The 17,983-nt window shown below is 49.6% G+C and overlaps 6 protein-coding genes across 6 annotated transcripts; 2 read left to right on the top strand and 4 right to left on the bottom strand.

Moving 5' to 3' along the window:
* Positions 1-275: 275 nt before the first annotated feature.
* BDQ94DRAFT_184396 (putative RSC complex subunit (RSC1)) lies at positions 276-3,589 on the bottom strand. The gene is made up of 5 exons (XM_026774634.1): positions 3,305-3,589; positions 3,009-3,171; positions 2,870-2,938; positions 1,517-2,788; positions 276-1,437 (listed from the first exon to the last, which is right to left on the bottom strand). Exons 1-5 carry the CDS (start codon positions 3,475-3,477, stop codon positions 442-444), a joined length of 2,673 nt encoding a protein of 890 aa, XP_026620661.1. The 5' UTR covers positions 3,478-3,589; the 3' UTR covers positions 276-441.
* A 261-nt stretch (positions 3,590-3,850) lies between these two features.
* BDQ94DRAFT_153561 (ubiquitin-specific protease OTU1) lies at positions 3,851-5,183 on the top strand. Its single transcript, XM_026768155.1, has one exon. The coding sequence runs from the start codon at positions 4,031-4,033 to the stop codon at positions 5,018-5,020; it is 990 nt and encodes a 329-aa protein (XP_026620660.1). The 5' UTR covers positions 3,851-4,030; the 3' UTR covers positions 5,021-5,183.
* Positions 5,184-5,262: 79 nt separating this feature from the next.
* On the bottom strand, positions 5,263-7,394 carry BDQ94DRAFT_111472 (serine/threonine protein kinase CDC7). The gene is made up of 4 exons (XM_026763573.1): positions 6,797-7,394; positions 6,237-6,696; positions 6,110-6,170; positions 5,263-6,055 (listed from the first exon to the last, which is right to left on the bottom strand). The coding sequence occupies exons 1-4, from the start codon at positions 7,065-7,067 to the stop codon at positions 5,372-5,374; spliced, it is 1,476 nt and encodes a 491-aa protein (XP_026620659.1). The 5' UTR covers positions 7,068-7,394; the 3' UTR covers positions 5,263-5,371.
* Positions 7,395-7,797: 403 nt separating this feature from the next.
* On the top strand, positions 7,798-12,050 carry BDQ94DRAFT_111452 (condensin subunit YCS4). The gene is made up of 6 exons (XM_026763572.1): positions 7,798-8,172; positions 8,258-8,769; positions 8,829-8,952; positions 9,012-9,153; positions 9,209-11,587; positions 11,660-12,050. The coding sequence occupies exons 1-6, from the start codon at positions 7,937-7,939 to the stop codon at positions 11,831-11,833; spliced, it is 3,567 nt and encodes a 1,188-aa protein (XP_026620658.1). The 5' UTR covers positions 7,798-7,936; the 3' UTR covers positions 11,834-12,050.
* Positions 12,051-12,568: 518 nt separating this feature from the next.
* On the bottom strand, positions 12,569-14,517 carry BDQ94DRAFT_111388 (putative oxysterol binding protein (Orp8)). Its single transcript, XM_026763570.1, has 6 exons — positions 14,132-14,517; positions 13,962-14,038; positions 13,839-13,878; positions 13,710-13,779; positions 13,589-13,648; positions 12,569-13,524 (listed from the first exon to the last, which is right to left on the bottom strand). Exons 1-6 carry the CDS (start codon positions 14,215-14,217, stop codon positions 12,589-12,591), a joined length of 1,269 nt encoding a protein of 422 aa, XP_026620657.1. The 5' UTR covers positions 14,218-14,517; the 3' UTR covers positions 12,569-12,588.
* A 733-nt stretch (positions 14,518-15,250) lies between these two features.
* On the bottom strand, positions 15,251-17,521 carry BDQ94DRAFT_153541 (ubiquitin C-terminal hydrolase 37). Its single transcript, XM_026768154.1, has 6 exons — positions 17,113-17,521; positions 16,940-17,034; positions 16,785-16,884; positions 16,545-16,726; positions 16,313-16,497; positions 15,251-16,254 (listed from the first exon to the last, which is right to left on the bottom strand). Exons 1-6 carry the CDS (start codon positions 17,260-17,262, stop codon positions 15,713-15,715), a joined length of 1,254 nt encoding a protein of 417 aa, XP_026620656.1. The 5' UTR covers positions 17,263-17,521; the 3' UTR covers positions 15,251-15,712.
* Between the last annotated feature and the right edge of the window lie 462 nt (positions 17,522-17,983).

Here is a 17,983-nt window from a genome sequence, read left to right as displayed (position 1 = left end):
GTAGATCAGGTTGCGAAAGACCAATTCTCCGGAAGTAGAACATAGCTATGTCTGCACCTCGTAGACTATTACAATCTGGCACTATGCTATTGCATTCTGACAGGTGCATGTATCATTTAATAAGAGGGGAAAGAACACTTGAGACATGAATACTAAGTTATAACGGAATGACCTTCCTAAAGAGACATCGACTGCATTTAACCTACTACTATACATGAGAACATGGGCCTGATGAATAAAATCTTCTACGATTGAATTTGGTCGGGTAACAAGGGCTTATCGAGGACGAGGACGACGACATCGCCAACCGTTCGAGTCAAGTTTCGTGGTTGTACCCTCATCCTACCTAGCTCGCGGCAATCCAGAAGGCAATATTTGTCTCACATGAGCATTTGAGAAAATTGAGCCGTAGCCGATCCGAGACAGTTGCGTCGCATAAAATCAAGCTTTAGGTCCAATGTCGCTCAAATACATGGCGTTACCTCTGAGGCTGATGTAGCTCGGCGGCTGCGAGTTTGCCAATATCCGCGCAGTTTCCTGCTGGGACATGTGGTCGGCAAGAAGCCTTCGTTCGTGAGCTTTGGTATCTGTTTGCCGAATACTTCCCGCCTGGTCCTGATAAAGGATTTCATAGAGCTGACTTGTGCCCTGCGTGATCTGGGACGTCAAATTCTCCACGGCCCTGGTTGTCAGAGCGTCCACCCGAGCGGCGAGAGTTGTCTCATCGTCAGCTCGCTGTCGCTTAGCACCTGCTTCGCGCTCGGCCAGTTCATCATTCTCCTTGCGCTTCTTGGCCTCCACCAACTTTCTTCGCTCCTCTTTGGCAGCCAGATATTTAAGTGAATGGCCTAGCTTTTGCTGAACAGATGGGACTATATCAAGCGGCGGGCTGGAGAAGAATAGCACGCGACCCTGGTCATCACAGTGAAACTGTTCACGTATGTCTGCCGGAATGGCAGCATTCGCGGAATCGCTCAAATGGAAGACTTCGATCGGACGAGGAGCGTTGGGATTGTACATTCCCATGGGAGGAACCGGCAACCGGCCGCTAGAATATAGATTATATGGTGTTTGTTGAGCGGCCGTGTATGGATGAGACAGGGCCGACGCTTGGTAGGTAGCCGGGTGAGGTGTTTGAGGGACAAACGCGCTGGCACGCTTCTGTAAGGCAGGCTGATAAGCCTGGGTAGGGGGAATCTGGGGTTGATGGAAATTTACCGGAGGAACTGGTGCCGGTGAGCTCTGGGCCGGAGGAATAGGTGCAGCTGGGGATCGGACCGCCGCCGCAGTTCCAGCCGTCGCGCCGGTGCTTTGATTGTCTATACTGGGCCGTCCAGACGACTGAGGGATCGATGGCTGTCGAGGTGGAGCTGGGGGCAAAGTCGGTGGTGGCAGGGACGGAGGTGGTGACGGGGTCGGTTCTGGGGGAGGGGATTCCTGGTAAAGCGTAGGTCCTGTCAGTGGTGCCAATCACCAGCAGTAGAGAAGAGGGGGGAGGGAGCATGGGGAAGCTTACGTTCTCATCTCGAGGACGGCGATGAACTGCACCGACGACAGGAGGTGCATTGTCGGCTCCCCACGTCGGCTTGGGCAGGTCGTCGGTTTCCTTTGCATCGCTCTTCAGCAAATGCTTGATTGGGCTGGGGATCTTTTTGATCCTTCGGGGGGCATCAAACAGATCCATCTCGTAGTCCTTCTCCCTGACTTCATCAGGGAGACAACTCGCCCACGTTTTGATCTTGTTCAGTTTATGCTTCTCCTCATTGTACCGAGCCTCGCAGACGTAGACATCTTTATCGGGAGGAAGACCTCGAGGTCGACCACGATTGTAGCGAGTGAAGAACATCACGAAGCAACGATCCACAATCTCTTCCACCCGGTGATCGCGATACTGACCAGTTTTGACCACTTCATTGGGGTAGAAATGCTTCTCGAAGTGATGGACAGTTTGCTCCGGGCGATAGTACCAACAAGCGTTGATCCATTTCTCACCCTCAGAATCCTGCCATGTGCGGTAGATCTGGGCGACAATGGGTTTTGTAACGTCATTCGGGTTCTGAATATGTACCCAGTCGCCAACCTTCCACAGCTCGCTCTTGTGCAGGATGCCATCCGGTAGGGGCAAGCGTCCATCCTCCATCAAGTACTCACTGTCTGGCTTCTTCTTCTCGTGCTCAGCCAGTTTCCGTGCTTCTAATTGCAAGTCAACCGCGTCCTTATAGATCTGACTCTCTGGCTGGTTGTAGGCCTTTGCGTTGTTGAACATGAGGTCCATGTCCCTCATGAAATGGTCCACCGAATTGTACTTCTTCCGCTTTGACTTCCGCTTGATGATGTCGATAGCAATGGGTTCTCTGATTTCCATGTAATAGTCCGGGTAGGTAGCCTTGTCGGGCAATCGCTCGAAATGTCGCACCTTGAGTTGGCTACCGGGCCCTTTCAGCTTCCGAATACCCTTTAGAACAGCTTTGATTCTGGCCTCCATCGGAGTGTCAACACGCGGTGGTCGGCCACGTTTCTTCCTCAGCTCGGGATCATTCGACTTTTGACCATCATCTTTGCCACCGTCACGTTTACCACCCGGACGAGGGCCCCTTTTCTTCTTCCGTCGGCTCTCATCATCCGAATCTTCCTCATCCTCTTCGTCTTCCTCATCCTCATCCTCCTCTTCCTCTTCCTCGGGAAGGGGATCGGCTTCGGGAATTTCTCCAAGATCGGGAAGTTCAGCCTCTTCCGCAGTGATGATCCCTTGATCAACCAGTTTTCGAAACTCTGCAATGAAGACATCCTTTTGTTTTCAAATTTGCAGTCAGCGAAACCGAACAGGAACGCATCGATAACCGAAGGTAGAGCCCGAGTTTCTACAGACCTTTATCACGAGCGCATCTTCGTACGCTTGGGATTTGGGGCGGTTGTAGGTTTGCGCATTGTGAGGGATCTAGCGAACAGGATTAACGTAAGCTAATTATGAACCTGGTTGGCGACAGAGCAAGAGAGATGCAACATACTAGGGCACAGTCGCGCACGAATTCCGAGAAGCTTTTATACTCGCGCTTATTGATCTTTTGTTTGAGAATGCTTAGAGCCATGGGCTCCTTGATAATATCATAATAATCGGGAACATTGCGTTTGTTGACGCTTCGCTGGAATAATCTTGATGGATCATGGCCACTGCAATACGTGGGAAAGAAGGGATTGTCAGTCTCAACTGAGGGGACAAGATCCAGCCTCGGACAGAATGCGACCCAGCGCTGCGAGTCTCCTCCGGGTCCAACCCGCAGGACAAGGGGATTGGAGAACTTACTCCTCTTCTCTGAATTCATAGATAGCCAAAACCACATTCATCATTGACCTCCATTGTTCATCTGTGATCCCATCAGTGGGGGCCTGACTATCGGTCTGACCATCGTTCTCGATCGACTTGACCGGTTCCTCAGGAGCAGGTTGAGGTTGCGCTTGCGACGGCTCCGGTTCCATACTGTAGACGGCCGCGGCCACGCAGGAAACGGCACGCAGATCAGGGCCCAAACCCACTCGTCAGTCTCGATTTCAAGATATCCCGTTAGTAGAGCACATCGACAGCGGGAGCTGATCTGGGGTGCGAACAGGAGTACAATGAGCGCAAAAGCGCACAAGGACGAGATTCGCGCAGCAACTATGCTGACTCATCAGGTAGCTGCAAGAGACCGTGACGATACACGTAACATTACATACCGTAAGAGGCGTCGGTGTTTCATTACATACACACTTACTTCCAGGCTGCACCGCCACCTTTCCCGCCTCCGCCGCGGTCAGGCATTATCTCCCCTCCTGCGGCGGAGATTAACCCTTCCCCGATTGTTCAGGTGCGTTGGGTTCGATTGCTGGTCAATCTTGTCTTCCCTCAGACTTTATCGACCCCCGACTGCGGCAACTGCTCTTGAAACAGCCTACTGGAGTCTGAGTATCCTTCGTACACCCTCCAGAACTATATACTTCTTTACCAATCTACCAGCCCGCCAGCGTTCCCGATACTACGTCACAACGAATAATGAGGATCCGGATTCGCGGTCCGGCGGGACAATCCACCGTCACGCTGGATGCAGATGCAACTGTCGACGACCTCCGGCATCAGATCACGGAGAAAACGGGGCTGACGGCGTACGATGTAAAATATGGATATCCAAATATCAAGCCATTGGTGCTGGGCGGGCTTCCTTCGAATCAGAAACTAGCAGATCTAGATATCATCCTAAACGGGGAACAACTTATCGTCACACAGCATGAGAACCCAGCCCAGTCCCCGATCAAAAGTGAACCTCAAGCAGCAAATCCTCTGTTGAAAGCGCCAGCTGTAAGCAGCACACCGAAGAAGGGTTCTCCTGATGATCCGCCGGAGGTCCCTTCGCCCGACCATAGCGGAACCTTTGTTCTGCGAATCATGCCCGATGACAACTCTTGTCTCTTTCGTGCAGTGAGTAGTGCAACTATGGGAGGAGTAGATGCCATGACCGAACTACGATCCGTTGTTGCGCAAACAATCCAAGCGCACCCAGACATCTATACCGAGGCGGTATTGGAGAAAAAGCCGGACGAATACTGCCGCTGGATTCAGAATGAGGACTCATGGGGTGGTGGAATCGAGCTGAGCATCCTCAGCAAGCATTTCGATATTGAAATATGCTCCATAGACGTGCAGACCCTTCGCATCGATCGCTTCAACGAAGGCGCCCCGATGCGGTGTATCGTGGTTTATTCAGGAATCCACTACGATACAATCGCGTTGTCGCCTTCCAGCCCGCCTTATACTCACTCAGATGTGCCTCCTGACTTTGATACCAAAGTCTTCGACGCTGCAGATCCATTGGTCCTTGAGAAGTCGCAGGAACTCTGCCAAGTCCTGCAAACTAGGCATTACTACACTGACACAGCTGGGTTTCATCTTCGTTGCAATACGTGTGGAGGGACATTCGTCGGAGAGAGAGGTGCTACACAGCATGCCGAACAAACAGGGCATGTTGATTTCGGCGAGGCTGGCTGAGAAGAACCTGTGCCAGCTCGCCGAGCATTGATCTTCTGAACTATATACAACACCTCTATAGATATCATAATGCGGCTGTTGGCGAAAGCCGCAAACTCTAAATTATTAGACTCAGAGGTTGGGTGCCCCCCTTCCTCCAATGCAGCCGAATAATTAGTCCTTCAGTCTCCATATCTCTCCTTAATCCCTCGCTCAGTAGTAGTAGTTGTACAGCTAGGGAATTCGTCGCCTGAACCCAAGGACCCATATCATGGAGATGTTCATTCAATCAAGCGATCGCCAATAGTAGAATAGCAATTGCTCTGTTTATAATCAAACCAGGAGTCATTATCATACATTGGCTCGGAAGCTCTATATCATTGCTACTTCGTCCGCTTCTCCGTCATCTTTATCCTCATCTTCTTCCCCAGTGTCTGCACTATCATCGGGGTCCCCTCCCCACTCCACATCATGATCTATAGGGTCAGTGAAAAACTCATGTTGTAGGGCTTCCTTGGCACTCAGGCGCTTGTAGGGATCCAGCTCCATGAGGCCAGCCAACAATCGAGTGGCCTGTTTCTCACTTTCAGTTAGCTCTTCAACACAGCTGGCCCATTTTACAAGTTTCTCCCAGCTATACCCCTTTTCACCGATGGTAGGGATGTTTGTTTCGAATATCTGCCCATGCATGGCTGCTGCAGCTTTCATGCGTCGGGTGCCGAAGATACTCGCCATCTCAATCATAGCGTCAACATCATCAGCCGAGTTAAAGAAAGGAAAGCGGCGTCCAAGTAGGGTCAAGAGAATGACGCCGGCAGACCACATATCTATTTTGGTTGTCTGAGAAGTGCACTTGAAGAGGACTTCAGGTGCACGAAACCCACGCGTTCCTGCTCGATTAGCGCGCCTTGATGGTCGTGAGTCGTTCTTGGGATAGCCAGCTGACAATGTCGTCGGAGAACAATGAGTGTTGTGATAACTGTGGTTATATCTACTACGGCGTATGTAAGCTGCATTTGCGCACAGGCAGGTACCTGTGTACTCAGAACCCTCACGCTATGACCGCAAGTCAGTAAGATGTCGCCTCGTATGACTAGCAGATCTACTCACTTCCGCAAGTCCAAAATCGACTAACACGCCTTCCCGAAGATCAGGATTATAGAGAAAATTACTGCCAAAGCTATAAGTTAGCATCCGACATGTGTCGAAGACATGGTGATTAGCGTGCAGTGCTTACGTTGGTTTGATATCGCGATGGAGAATGTTATGTTTATGGACCGAGTGCAGTGCAGTGAATAGAGACCGGAAATAATGTCGCATATCAGCAACCAGGAATGTGCGATACTGAATGCGAAAGTCGGTGTGTGGAAAGAAGGGTAGAACGGCCACGACTTGATCCTGATAGCGGAAAGCCGTGATTAACGGACATACTGATCGGCAACCCCGAAGATCATGTAGCAGTTCAAGCTCATTTTGAATGCGATGGGGACTACTGGTCACATAGATCTTTTTCAATGCAACGAACCGTGGCTTCCTTCGTTTAACGGAAATCGAGCGGCCGTTGTCACCTTCCACCCGGCGTCTTTTAGAAGGTTGGTCCGTCCAACTGTCCGTATGGTTGCCTTGGAAGGTGTCCCAGTCGTTTTCATAGTGGTCGTATAAGAGGTCCTCTGCTTTGTACACCGTGGAAAAGGTACCTGTAAACCCATGGCCAGCCGGTCAGTCCGTCGGTGCTAGCAGAAGCAGCTAATATGTGAAAGGATACGGCCAAGGCCAAGTTGATCGGCTGCACTATACCTTCTCCGATTCTATTCAACAGCCGAAATCTATCAGATATGCCGGGAAATGTGTCCTCGAGTTTTCTCATGTCTTCTTTCACTGATTCATCAATTTCTTCTTTGTCTTGAGCGTCCTCCTCCTCATACTCGACCTCTTCTCGAATTTGCTCTATCGATCCATCACTATCTGTGGCTGCACTGTCCTCTCTGACATATTTAGGGCCTTGGGTCGCAGTGACAGGTTGCTGTATGCCGAAGGTATCCGTAGGAGCTGCATGAAGAGCGGACATCGCAATGGAGACCGCTTAAAAGGGCTGTTACAGACTAGCAGGGGGAATCAATCAGAGATAGCTCGATCAGCAGGGCCTGGCAACACGATAGTCAGGTGCAATAAGACTGATAATGTTATCGTGCTTCAGGTGGGAAAGGAAGGCGTGAGGATATGGAAATATGCGAATGAGTGCAGGGCGGTGTTGCTAGATCAAGTCGCGCACGCGCACACACACGTGTGGATAGATATGAGGAGAAGCCCCAGTGCTGTTGTAGCGTTATATTGGGAGAAGCCGGTCGTCGCTCCCACTGTTTTCCAGCAACGATCCAAAGATGCTCCAAACAGCATGCAAATCCGCCGCACCAGGAACAAGAGTTGTTTGTTTACTCGTTTGTAGTTACATGCATGATAATTGCAATTTAGCATTACAGGTATTGACAGAACAATTACAAAGCGGAAGGGTCTAAAGCACACCTATCACAATACATGTTGCTGGTGTACTGGTAGCCGTTTGCAGCATGCATTGGCTGTATTGCTGTAATTTGTATTGCTCATGACCTGCTACAATACGGGATAGCGGCGTGAGAGTCTGTAATTATCGAGGGTTGAAGCGTGTGACATAATTTACTGGTACGCAACCCTCAGTCCCCGCCGCCTCACAACCGCCTACCGAAAGGGAAAGATACAAACAAATGAAGCCCGCCGCCCGTCATTTCTTCCCTGCGGCTCTCCTTCCCCTCCAACCTGCGACCCCCCCCAAATCCAATCCTCCCCCCTCTCCTTCCCGGCTTGCTACCTACACATACATTGCTTTCGCAACGTCTCTCGATCTCGTCGCTTACAATCAAGCTATATGCCCTTCGGGGATAACCCTCGCAGTGGCCGATCATGGAGGACCGAATTCAATTCGACATAAACGAGTCGCTGAAACACTATCTGAGTGACCCGGCCTCTGTCCCTACTCCGGATGCTGATCCGGAGCTGCTCGACTGTGAAACCGATCCGGATCAACTGTCTAGTGCTCTAATCGACAATGTATTGAATCCCATAGTTGATGCGGTCGCGGAAAACCCAGAAGGACTGGCCCGATCGTCTTCGTTCGATTCGCTGCAATTTTTGTTGAAGTGCGCCCTGCCCCCTGATATGTCCTCTCGTCCTCAGAAGGAGTCCATTGTTACAAACTTGTTTCTAAACTTTTGACTTGCGCAGGTATTGCTCGTTTTCCCCCACTAGATCCCTCAGCAAGCTTCTTGATTTGATTGTTTCCGGCTTATCGGTCGAGGCGGACATAATTCATGGAGAGCTTGAATCCGATGAGCAGGATGGCATACAGCATCACAAACAGCTCTTGGAGATGTATGGGTTCCTTCTGCAGTGGGCTCTCAGTGCCGTAGAGGTCAAAGCTGCAGAAAAGCCCGCAGAGCCTGTACCCGCCCGCAGGGGCGCAGGAAAATCAGCTAGATCTAAAGCGAACGCCAAAGATGGAAACTGGGACTGGACCGCGCAGATTCAGATCTCGATGGAGACGATGTGCAAGGTGATGAAGCTTAAGCTCAGCAGAATATTCCTGACGACATCTGACCGTGATACGTTCATCAATCTGTTCACCCGCTCAATTTACCTTATTCTCGAAAGCGAACAGCGCGTTAAGAGTATGAGCATTCGGATGCATGCATTTAAGGTCCTTTGCATCGCAGTTAAGCACCACGGCCATGCATTCGGTAAGTTGCTCTGGGTCAGCTCACTGAGGTAGGAACCCAGTAACTAACTTACCGGATAGGCGCCCAGACCTCCATTGTACAGAGCTTGACATATTTTGAGCACCTCTCAGAACCCATGGCGGAGTTCTTGCATATCTTGGCAGAACAATATGATTATCCTCAGCTCTCGGATGAAATACTGAAGTACGTAGTATACCGTACCTCGTATGTCCACGGGAACATTTCCGGCTGACGTTTGTTAGGGAGCTCGGAAACAAAGAATTCAACTCTAATGATACACGCGGTCCTAAGTCGGTGTCGGCGTTTATTGTGAAACTCTCAGAGCTGGCCCCACGACTTATCATCAAGCAAATGACTCTTTTGGCCAAGCAGCTGGACAGCGAGGTAATTATGCACACTCCCTCATCGCACCAGTTACTGAGTAACTAATACTTTATAGTCATACACCCTTCGTTGTGCGGTAATCGAAGTCTGCGGTAATCTCATCGCCGACTTAAGCCGGCAAGAGGAGCGGAGTGACAACTACAAAACGCAGATAAACGCATTTTTCGACGTGCTTGAAGAGCGCTTTCTTGATATCAATCCTTACTGCCGGTGCAGAGCTATTCAGGTTTACATGAGGATTTGTGACTTGGAACAGAAATTCCCCAAGCGACGACAGGCTGTGGCAGAGCTAGCAGCAAGGAGCTTAGAAGACAAGAGCAGTAATGTGCGACGGAACGCGATAAGATTGCTGGCAAAGCTGGTATCAACCCATCCTTTCAGTGTTATGCACGGTGGGCAACTCTCGCACAAGGAATGGTCAGCTAGACTTGACACGGTGGATGCCGAATTGAATGCGTTGCGACCTCCCGAGACACCTGGCTTTGATGGGGCAGATGCATCGCATGTTGACAGTGCGTTATTGGATGATGCCACTCAATTGCCGGAGGACTCCCCATCTAAAGCTTCGGGGTTGAGCGAGGAAGAGAAAGCCACGGCCATTAAAAAGGCTGCTGAACAAGCGGCTACTTCCGAGCTGCTAGCACGGCTACAGCTGACCAGAAAATATTACAATGAAGCCATCCGGTTTATCGAAGTCCTCCAGTCCTCATCTGGTTTAGTTGCTCAGCTATTATCGTCGAGGAACAAGAGTGAGGCCATTGAGGCCATGGACTTTTTTGTCGTGCTCGATGCCTACAAGGTCGAGACCTCCCGTAGCGGGATCCGGCGGATGCTGCGGCTGATCTGGACGAAAGGTAATAGTGACGAAGGAAAGGGAGTTCAGACACACTTGATCGACTGCTATAAAGGTCTTTTCTTCGAGGCGCCAGACTCGTTTAGTCCTAATGATGCTGCAAATTATATCGCGCGAAACATGATCAGTCTAACCTTCGGGTCAACACCCGCTGAACTGACGTGTCTTGAGCAATTATTGAGTACTATGATGAGGGCCGGCCACATTTCGGATGCAGTTATTGCAAAGCTCTGGCAGGTCTATGGTGTGCAAAAGAAAGAGATATCAAGGACGCAGCGTCGAGGAGCTATAATCGTCCTGGGTATGCTTGCTTTGGCGGATCCCGAGGTCGTCATCAAAGAAATCGAGACAATGTTGCGCATCGGCCTTGGAAGCCTGGGTAGATCTGACCTCGTGCTTGCAAAGTATACATGCATTGCATTGCGACGAATGGTGCCGGGCCGCCAAGCAAAGTCCAAGGACGTTGGCATCCCAAAACTGGGCAATGATCACGCGGTTTTGACGAAGCTCGGGGCTATAGTCGAAACGATATCTGACAGCAAAGAGTGGTACGGTGTAGCGGAACAAGCTATTGGTGCTATCTACGCCCTGTCAAAGCATCCAGATGTCTTGTGCTCTGACATACTCAAACGGAAAACCAGATTCGTTTTTCAACCACAAATCCAGCGATCCCCTTCTGAAGTCTCAGATGACGGAGAAGAGCAACGACCTGAAACGGCTTCAACGGATGGACAGGGAGCAAAACAAGAAACATCGTCTACTTCGTTATCTCAACTGCTCTTTGTTGTCGGTCATATTGCCATTAAGCAAATTGTTCATCTTGAATTGTGTGAACTTGACTTTAAACGCCGCAAAGCAGAACAGGAGAAGAATAAAACAACCAATACCTCGAACCAAAAGAACGACAATGCCGAAGATGACGAGCTTGACCTCATCGGTGGGACTACTGAAGATGACTTCCAGGATGCCATGGCACATATTCGAGAACGGGAATTGCTATACGGCGAGAATTCGCTCTTATCCAATTTTGGACCGTTGGTTACAGAAATTTGCGCAAATAGCAACATCTATGCTGACCGCAATCTTCAGGCGGCGGCAACTTTGTGCATGGCCAAGTTGATGTGTGTCTCGGCAGACTATTGCGAGAAAAACCTGCCACTATTGATAACTATCATGGAGCGTTCTGAAGATCCAACGGTCCGCAGTAACGCCGTAATTGCTTTAGGAGACATGGCAGTCTGTTTTAACCATCTGATCGATGAAAATACTGACTTCTTGTATCGTCGACTGAACGATGACGAAGCTTCGGTCAAGCGCACTTGTCTCATGACGCTCACATTCCTTATTTTAGCTGGTCAGGTCAAGGTCAAAGGGCAGCTCGGCGAGATGGCTAAGTGCCTCGAAGATGAAGACAAGCGTATTGCTGACCTTGCCCGCATGTTTTTCACTGAGTTGGCGGGCAAAGACAACGCAGTTTACAACCACTTTGTTGATATGTTCAGCCTTCTTAGTGCTGAACGTAATCTCGAGGAGGCATCACTGAGACGTATCGTTAAATTCCTGATCGGCTTCGTCGAAAAGGTAAGTCACCGATGGGACATCTCACATGTAATAACCCTTGTCTTCATGTGCTGACCTCTTTTGCACCCACAGGAGAAACACGCCCGGCAATTAGCTGAGAAACTGGCTGCTCGACTCCCCAGATGTGAGACCGAGCGGCAATGGAATGATGTTGCTTATGCATTGTCTCTTCTTCCTCACAAAAATGAAGAAATAACGAAGACAATAACTGCGGGATTCAACAAAGTTGTCACTGCAAACGCCTAGGCTGATGAAATTATGCTTCCTCATGGTAACTTGGGATTTTGGTCACTACATCGGCGCATCGTTTGGGGTCCAGCGGCGTTTGAGGTCGGGTGCTTGCGAAGGAACTACGGATGGATGATGTGCAGGAATTCCTGTTTTGTCTTTCTTTACCCTCTTTCCTTTATTTATTTCATGCTCAGTATGTGTAAGGAACTAACTATATGGCTTGATGGGCTGCTAGTCCCAATGAAATAATACAGAGGAGCTTCCCACATTTCTATAACTCCTATATTCTGTGGGACTTCACAACGGTCACACAATTATCGACATACTGTATCTGCTGGGGTCATCATCTCTGCATACCAGGCATTTATTGTAAGTTAGCGACGGCCAAAATCGTTAGAAAGGAGTAGAAAAGAAATGCCAATCGTGTCCGGGATATCCTGGTAGGCCGCATGTTGGGTGGAATAGCAGGCCAAGAAAAGAAAAGTCCCCCAGAGCAGCCATTATTCTATCCTAGCAGTTGTAGGACGTTTTTTACGATAGCTTGTATTAACGTGTTGGCCCCGCCACTGGATAAAAGAGATCTAGAATCATCAAATGCTTCTTCCTATAGGCACAGCAGACAAAAGTGTAATCCCGAGGCAACCAAAAGAAGTTTAAGAAGACCGAACAAACGAAAACCTCTAACTATATGTCGCCAAAACAGTTTCTTCGCATACGCCAGATTCAAGTGATCGCGTCCATATACAATTGGACCTATAGAAATAACGCCTCTATGCACCCTTTGTAAGACTCTCGTCCAACCTATAATCACCGCTGCGTAGCCCATCGAGTACCTTCAGCCCTTCATCTGTTAGCTCAGGTCTTCCCAAAGGCGTGACAGCGCCGGTGAAGAAACGAGGCTGCCACGTTTCGTTCTTGTTCTGACGCTCTGCGGCCTTTTGCCGTTGTCGCTCTTCGATGTCTTGTTTGAGCTTGGTAGCCTGGCCGTACTTTTTGTCGACGATAGCTTCGGTAACCGAAGACCAAAATTTGCGGGATTCGTTGGATAGTTGACTCTCTTCCGGAGGCAGCGTCTTCGCGACTGGGAAGAGGGGTGTGACATCGATCAAAAGCCGAGGTTCGTTTGTACCGGCCAACGTGTAGAAAACTTGCCCATGCCAAGAACCGCTGATCCGGGCAAGAACATCGCCTTCGGGTACATCTTTGATTCTCGTGGTGACATCCTTATCCGGATCGTATCGAAAGATCACACCCTCAACCTTATTCTGCGCTCGACCAATCCAGCCCTCCTCCAAGTACTGTAAAATGACTTTGATGCGCGTCTTGGCGCAAGTAATGTAACAAGTGTCTGAGACAGAGATCGCCAAAGCGCCTCTGAGGAGACCACCAAGGTGTGCTGCAGGATGGGTCAAGTGGTATTCCTCATTATCTCTGTTTTTCAAGTTGACGAAGATTCCCAGGTTGTGCTGGCCAGGAGCGACCCGGATGCTGGTGCCTGTGAACTTGGCACTGATCTGGTCAAAACCACGCGCAGAGACCCCCGTATCCGGGCAGTCTATAAAAAAGGCAGAAACCGGAGGGTGGTGAGATGTTTGTTCAGTTAAGTAGCAAATCTTGACGGGATCTGTGCTGCTGTCCTTTGCGTTGGAGAAAGCTTTTGGAGTCGGCGAGACTTCTGGGAGCGTCTGATCTACTTCCCAGGTGCACTAGTTCCAGGCAAGTCAGAATATACCATCAACTTACGCCACAAGGTCTCCGCCTCAAACCTACTCTGAAAAATTCCCCCAATGTAGAATTGTACGGCTTGCATGGTTTGCCTTTGATGTATTTCTGCGATCTGGTCAATGAACTGCCACTGATTGACGATGCAGACTGATTGGGGGCATTATACCAAGTCCTTGGTAAACCAGAATCTCAGAACCTCCAGCGTGCGTCCCAGCGGATCTTCCGATTGACCAATGCTGTGACAACCATGTCAGAGAACACCAAGCCCTAATTATGAATAGGCTATCTTGCTGACCTTGCGAAGGCCTCCGGTCTGTCTAGGTAATTCCAATATTCTGATTGGGCAAGCAAATCTATATTAGCAGTCCGCTGACGGGAGATGATTCATGTGCGATAGATAGCACAGGAGACAGCTTACCCAGATTTGGCGTGGGTTCTAGAAGATGCGCTGGCAACGAGAAACGAACAGACGCGATGTCGGCCACTCCAACGAACCTGGCAAGACCACCCAGACCTATCAGCACAAACTACCGGTGAGAGGTACCGGGCAGTGAGCAACGGTGTAGCCCATGTCAAAGTCCCACGTACTTGCGGAGGATGGACAAGAAAGTCTTCAGCTTGGAAGAATCATCAGGTGCCTTCTCAGGGATTTCTTGGACTGAAGTGGAAGACATGATGGCACTCTATGCGTCTGGTGATAGTATAGCGAATCTGACAGGCAAAAGGGAGTTGATGTTCTTTGCGTCGCTTGTGGCGAAAAGGGTCGATGGTGAGTGTCGGAGCGAGATCTGCGGTGTGCACCGGGCAGACACCCAGACGATCACAGGACTTAACTGATAGAAAGAGGCTTGCACGGCGAGCACAAGCACGGGAATAAGCAAGTAGATGAGGACCAGCCAGAGACAGCAGCAACAGCAAGGCAAAAAGTGCCGAAAAGTGCTGGGGAAACGATAATAAGAAGAATAATTAATGCGGCGGGCGCGTGCACTGACTTCCAGGCGGTGACGTCCCTCTCGGTCTTTCTACGTCACTGTCACCGACACACGCAATTGGTTGGGAGAGGAGAGACCAAAACGGATTGACTAAGAAAGCAAAAGCGAGTAAGATAAAGAAGAGATCAAGACAATACTAGTAGTCACGCAGGCCAGCCTGCAGATGATAAAGTGTCAATGACAATGGCACTGGCTCTGGCACTGGCAGGAGTTGGGTCTTGCCTGTACTCCTGAATCATTCGGGGTGGGGGGTTACCCACTGATTCATGTAGATAAAGGGGACGCGAAGAAGCATAAAGGAAAAAAGGGGGGATGGACAGGGTGAAGGAAGTAGTACTGTTAAAGGCCGCTCAGCTAAACTTAGTATTTACTACTCCGTACGTATTCTCAGTAGTAGTAATTGCACATCCTGCTGAGAAGATGGAAGGCTGCGGACATTAGTTCGGTATTTTGTTACCACAGGCCCGGAGGGAAGGATCAATCATAGTATTATTTGTGCATGTCCGAGGCGCTTTTCTCTCTTCATGGCAGAGGCAAGGGGAAAGGCCCGACCTAGTAGATGGAAACCTAAGTAGTACTACTGTAGGAGGAGAGGCGGCGGAGGCAGGGAGAAAAAAGACCGACAATGAGCTGCCGTCCAATCGGCACATCACGAGGCTCCTTGCCCGGCCATCCTTGGACTTCACTACTTACTAAGTTAACAGTACTCCGTACACTTGGGCAGTTAGTAGTAAACTACTAGTACTACTTTAGTCTTTTCCATTCGTTCATTACGCGCTCACTACACACATGATACTTACACTTGATTCCTACTGCATGCTCTAAGCTAAATCCATCCTCGCGTCTTATCTATCTGCAATATACCAAGCCCAAGTTGTCCGTCCATATGGGCATTCCATCCGCTTTCTATGTTTTACCTCATATCATGACATCTCCCACAGCCTCCATGGTTTCGATGACCGAGTAATAAGAGTCACCGGACAGCAACGATCGTCTGTCGAAAAATGCTATGTTGTGCCCATTCAACGCTAATGTGGTCATTCCCGGTGAAGTGCTCCTAGTGCACGCTCTACGTACAACAGACAAACATTATTCTCTCCCCACCCCCTTTCAAACCCCCTCTCTGGAGAATGGCGACAAGGCAAACGAAAACGACACGATCATTTTGATGGAGTCTTCACAACAAGTCCTCTATCAGCCTTTTTCGTGCTAGAAAACGTAACCACGTTCGAATGGCCGGGCCATAATCATATCTTCGTCCTTCCGCATAGTCCTCATCCACCTGCTGAGACTGTTGCTCTTCTCGGATTGCTGCTCGTAGGTCCTGCTGAGCATGACCCAGCCTCTGCCGGTGATGAACAAGTTCTTCCACTGAGCATGTCTGGTATTCTCTCTCTTGAGTTTTATGGACAGTCACTTGGTCAATGGTTTCCCTTGTCAACGTATAGCTTTCGTCCGGCCCCAGGATGGTATTTTCGCTTACTGAATCCGCCAGAGTCGATTCAAGGTCAATTGAGCTCTCGTGAATCGAGCTCAAGCGCTCTTGAATAATCTCTAGGCTCTTTACGTTGGTAGCTAATTGATCGACAAGCTCAGGGAGCGGATCTCTAGCAACACTCAGAATGGAGAACTCTATTTGATCTTCTTCATATGCCTCCATTCTGGTACGAATATCAGGCTTTACCAGGCTCAGCCAATCTTCGTCTGATGCGCAAGAGCCTACGGATCCGGTCCAGTCAGCGACAGATACTTACCGTAATATCATTGACTGACTCACCAAGCGCCTGAGGTTGACGTTCTAAGCCGTCGAACTTCCAAACTTTACCCAAGGCAGGGACGAAGGCAATGAAATGAAAACTTGCATCTGCTTTATTATCTGCAGGCTTGTTCTTGACTGGGCGACTTCGCTTGGATGTAGCCTCGGCTTTAAGCTGGTAGTCTGAGCTAAGCATGTCCATTTTCCTGCTGCCAGATTAATCAAGTGCTTGCCCACTGAACGAAGCAATTACCTCGCGAATGAATTATGTATCCTTTTGACAAACTCGAAGTTACTTATTGCATCTCCCCTCAGTGCGGGTGTGAACGGCATGGTAAAGTCTTTGAAACTCCGTAGATTCTCCCCAAGGTCGATACCTTTAATGTTGTTGACGATGTTCAGAAGTGCCACACTAGCGCAAGCATTGCTGGCTGTCTGGTTACCAATGTCAGTGACAAGCTCCAGGGCTAGACCTATAGACAGGGAAGCCGACCTGGTTAGCAAACCAGAGGCCCTCCGGGCAGCTTGGTTCTTGCTTATCTGAATCATCCTCGCGCCAACGGAACAGAAAGATCAGACCATATATGGGTTTACTGTGGGTGTATAAGCGCTTGGTAAACAATGAAGCAACTGTGGTATGGCACTTACTTCAAAAATGTCATCATCTCCTCGTCAAGCGACACGACTTCTTGAATTTTGACCCCCTTTACGCCGAAATCCCGGAGCATCACATTGAAAAGAGCCTGTAGAGAGACCATCAATCGCGCCGCTCAACACAGTGGAAAGCAAAAGAAAAAAAAATATTGGTCGTAGAGTCATACAGGTTCCGATTCCAGCTCACAGAATCCATTCCAGGCATCCTGATCGAATTTCGATGCTGGTGAGTATGAGCCGTCCAGACACTCGATGCCATTGCCTACAGTGGCATTTGGCTGAGTTCCAACCCGTCGTCGTTTGGCCTGATGGGTCATGATACTAGTAGTAGGTCCCTAGCTAGCTCGGGGGTTATAGATAGTGGAAGAGGCAAGGTGGGAACCAAGCAAAACCTGGATCCACAGGGCTGAGCATTTAGCGACTCAAGCCATACAGAGGGGACAGAGATCACTTGAAATTGTCCGTAGTCTTACTGGCAGTAGTAAGAAGCGTGGAAAGTCTCCTGAGCCAAGTTAAGAGGAACCGGCGTGCCAGGGTTTGCCGTGTTACTAGCTGCCTTCCTACCTGTTAGAAGAGAAAATGGAAGAGGAGTCACTGTGTAACACAATTACCGGGGGACTACCACGGAGCACCCTCCGTGGTCTAGTATTACACCACGTGCACGGAGTAACTGGGATACCAGTACTTACCTGACGGCTTCCCGCAGCACCTATCTATGTAGTAAATATGGAGTGTCCCGTGATGCGAAGAAGTGACCTTGTAAACGACTACCGAGAAATCTACCCACGGCTCCCATTGCATCCCAGGTAGGTCTATCCTGGATAGTAATATCTTATATACCATGTACCTAAATCTGCTATAAGCGACACGCGTTTACAGACGCGCGCTCTACTAGCAGTAAGTACTAGTTTAGTTAGCGAAAGCATCCAATGGGCCTGTTTCCACCGTAAAGCACGTGATCTTCATACATCATTAACGGGATCCAAGCTGCAAACTGGAGCACTTCCGACAGCTAAAAGCTAAACCCTTGCGTTTATT

This window comes from Aspergillus welwitschiae (assembly GCF_003344945.1).
Source record: "Aspergillus welwitschiae strain CBS 139.54b unplaced genomic scaffold BDQ94scaffold_55, whole genome shotgun sequence".
NCBI classification, from domain to species: domain Eukaryota; kingdom Fungi; phylum Ascomycota; class Eurotiomycetes; order Eurotiales; family Aspergillaceae; genus Aspergillus; species Aspergillus welwitschiae.
This window is presented reverse-complemented; position numbering and strand designations above follow the sequence as displayed.

Coding starts and splice junctions, on each gene's coding strand:
- BDQ94DRAFT_184396 (XM_026774634.1), bottom strand. CDS start 3,477: ATGGAACCGGAGCCGTCGCAAGCGCAACCTCAACCTGCTCCTGAGGAA. Junction 2,939..3,008: donor TCGTGCGCGACTGTGCCCTA/GTATGTTGCATC, acceptor CCTGTTCGCTAG/ATCCCTCACAATGCGCAAAC. Junction 1,438..1,516: donor GCCGTCCTCGAGATGAGAAC/GTAAGCTTCCCC, acceptor ACGCTTTACCAG/GAATCCCCTCCCCCAGAACC.
- BDQ94DRAFT_153561 (XM_026768155.1), top strand. CDS start 4,031: ATGAGGATCCGGATTCGCGGTCCGGCGGGACAATCCACCGTCACGCTG.
- BDQ94DRAFT_111472 (XM_026763573.1), bottom strand. CDS start 7,067: ATGTCCGCTCTTCATGCAGCTCCTACGGATACCTTCGGCATACAGCAA. Junction 6,697..6,796: donor GTTGAATAGAATCGGAGAAG/GTATAGTGCAGC, acceptor ATGGGTTTACAG/GTACCTTTTCCACGGTGTAC. Junction 6,171..6,236: donor CATCGCGATATCAAACCAAC/GTAAGCACTGCA, acceptor TAGCTTTGGCAG/TAATTTTCTCTATAATCCTG.
- BDQ94DRAFT_111452 (XM_026763572.1), top strand. CDS start 7,937: ATGGAGGACCGAATTCAATTCGACATAAACGAGTCGCTGAAACACTAT. Junction 8,770..8,828: donor GCACCACGGCCATGCATTCG/GTAAGTTGCTCT, acceptor CTTACCGGATAG/GCGCCCAGACCTCCATTGTA. Junction 11,588..11,659: donor TGATCGGCTTCGTCGAAAAG/GTAAGTCACCGA, acceptor TTGCACCCACAG/GAGAAACACGCCCGGCAATT.
- BDQ94DRAFT_111388 (XM_026763570.1), bottom strand. CDS start 14,217: ATGTCTTCCACTTCAGTCCAAGAAATCCCTGAGAAGGCACCTGATGAT. Junction 13,879..13,961: donor AGAACCCACGCCAAATCTGG/GTAAGCTGTCTC, acceptor TTGCCCAATCAG/AATATTGGAATTACCTAGAC. Junction 13,649..13,709: donor TCTGGTTTACCAAGGACTTG/GTATAATGCCCC, acceptor ACCAGATCGCAG/AAATACATCAAAGGCAAACC.
- BDQ94DRAFT_153541 (XM_026768154.1), bottom strand. CDS start 17,262: ATGACCCATCAGGCCAAACGACGACGGGTTGGAACTCAGCCAAATGCC. Junction 17,035..17,112: donor GTGAGCTGGAATCGGAACCT/GTATGACTCTAC, acceptor GTCTCTCTACAG/GCTCTTTTCAATGTGATGCT. Junction 16,727..16,784: donor GCCTCTGGTTTGCTAACCAG/GTCGGCTTCCCT, acceptor ATTGGTAACCAG/ACAGCCAGCAATGCTTGCGC.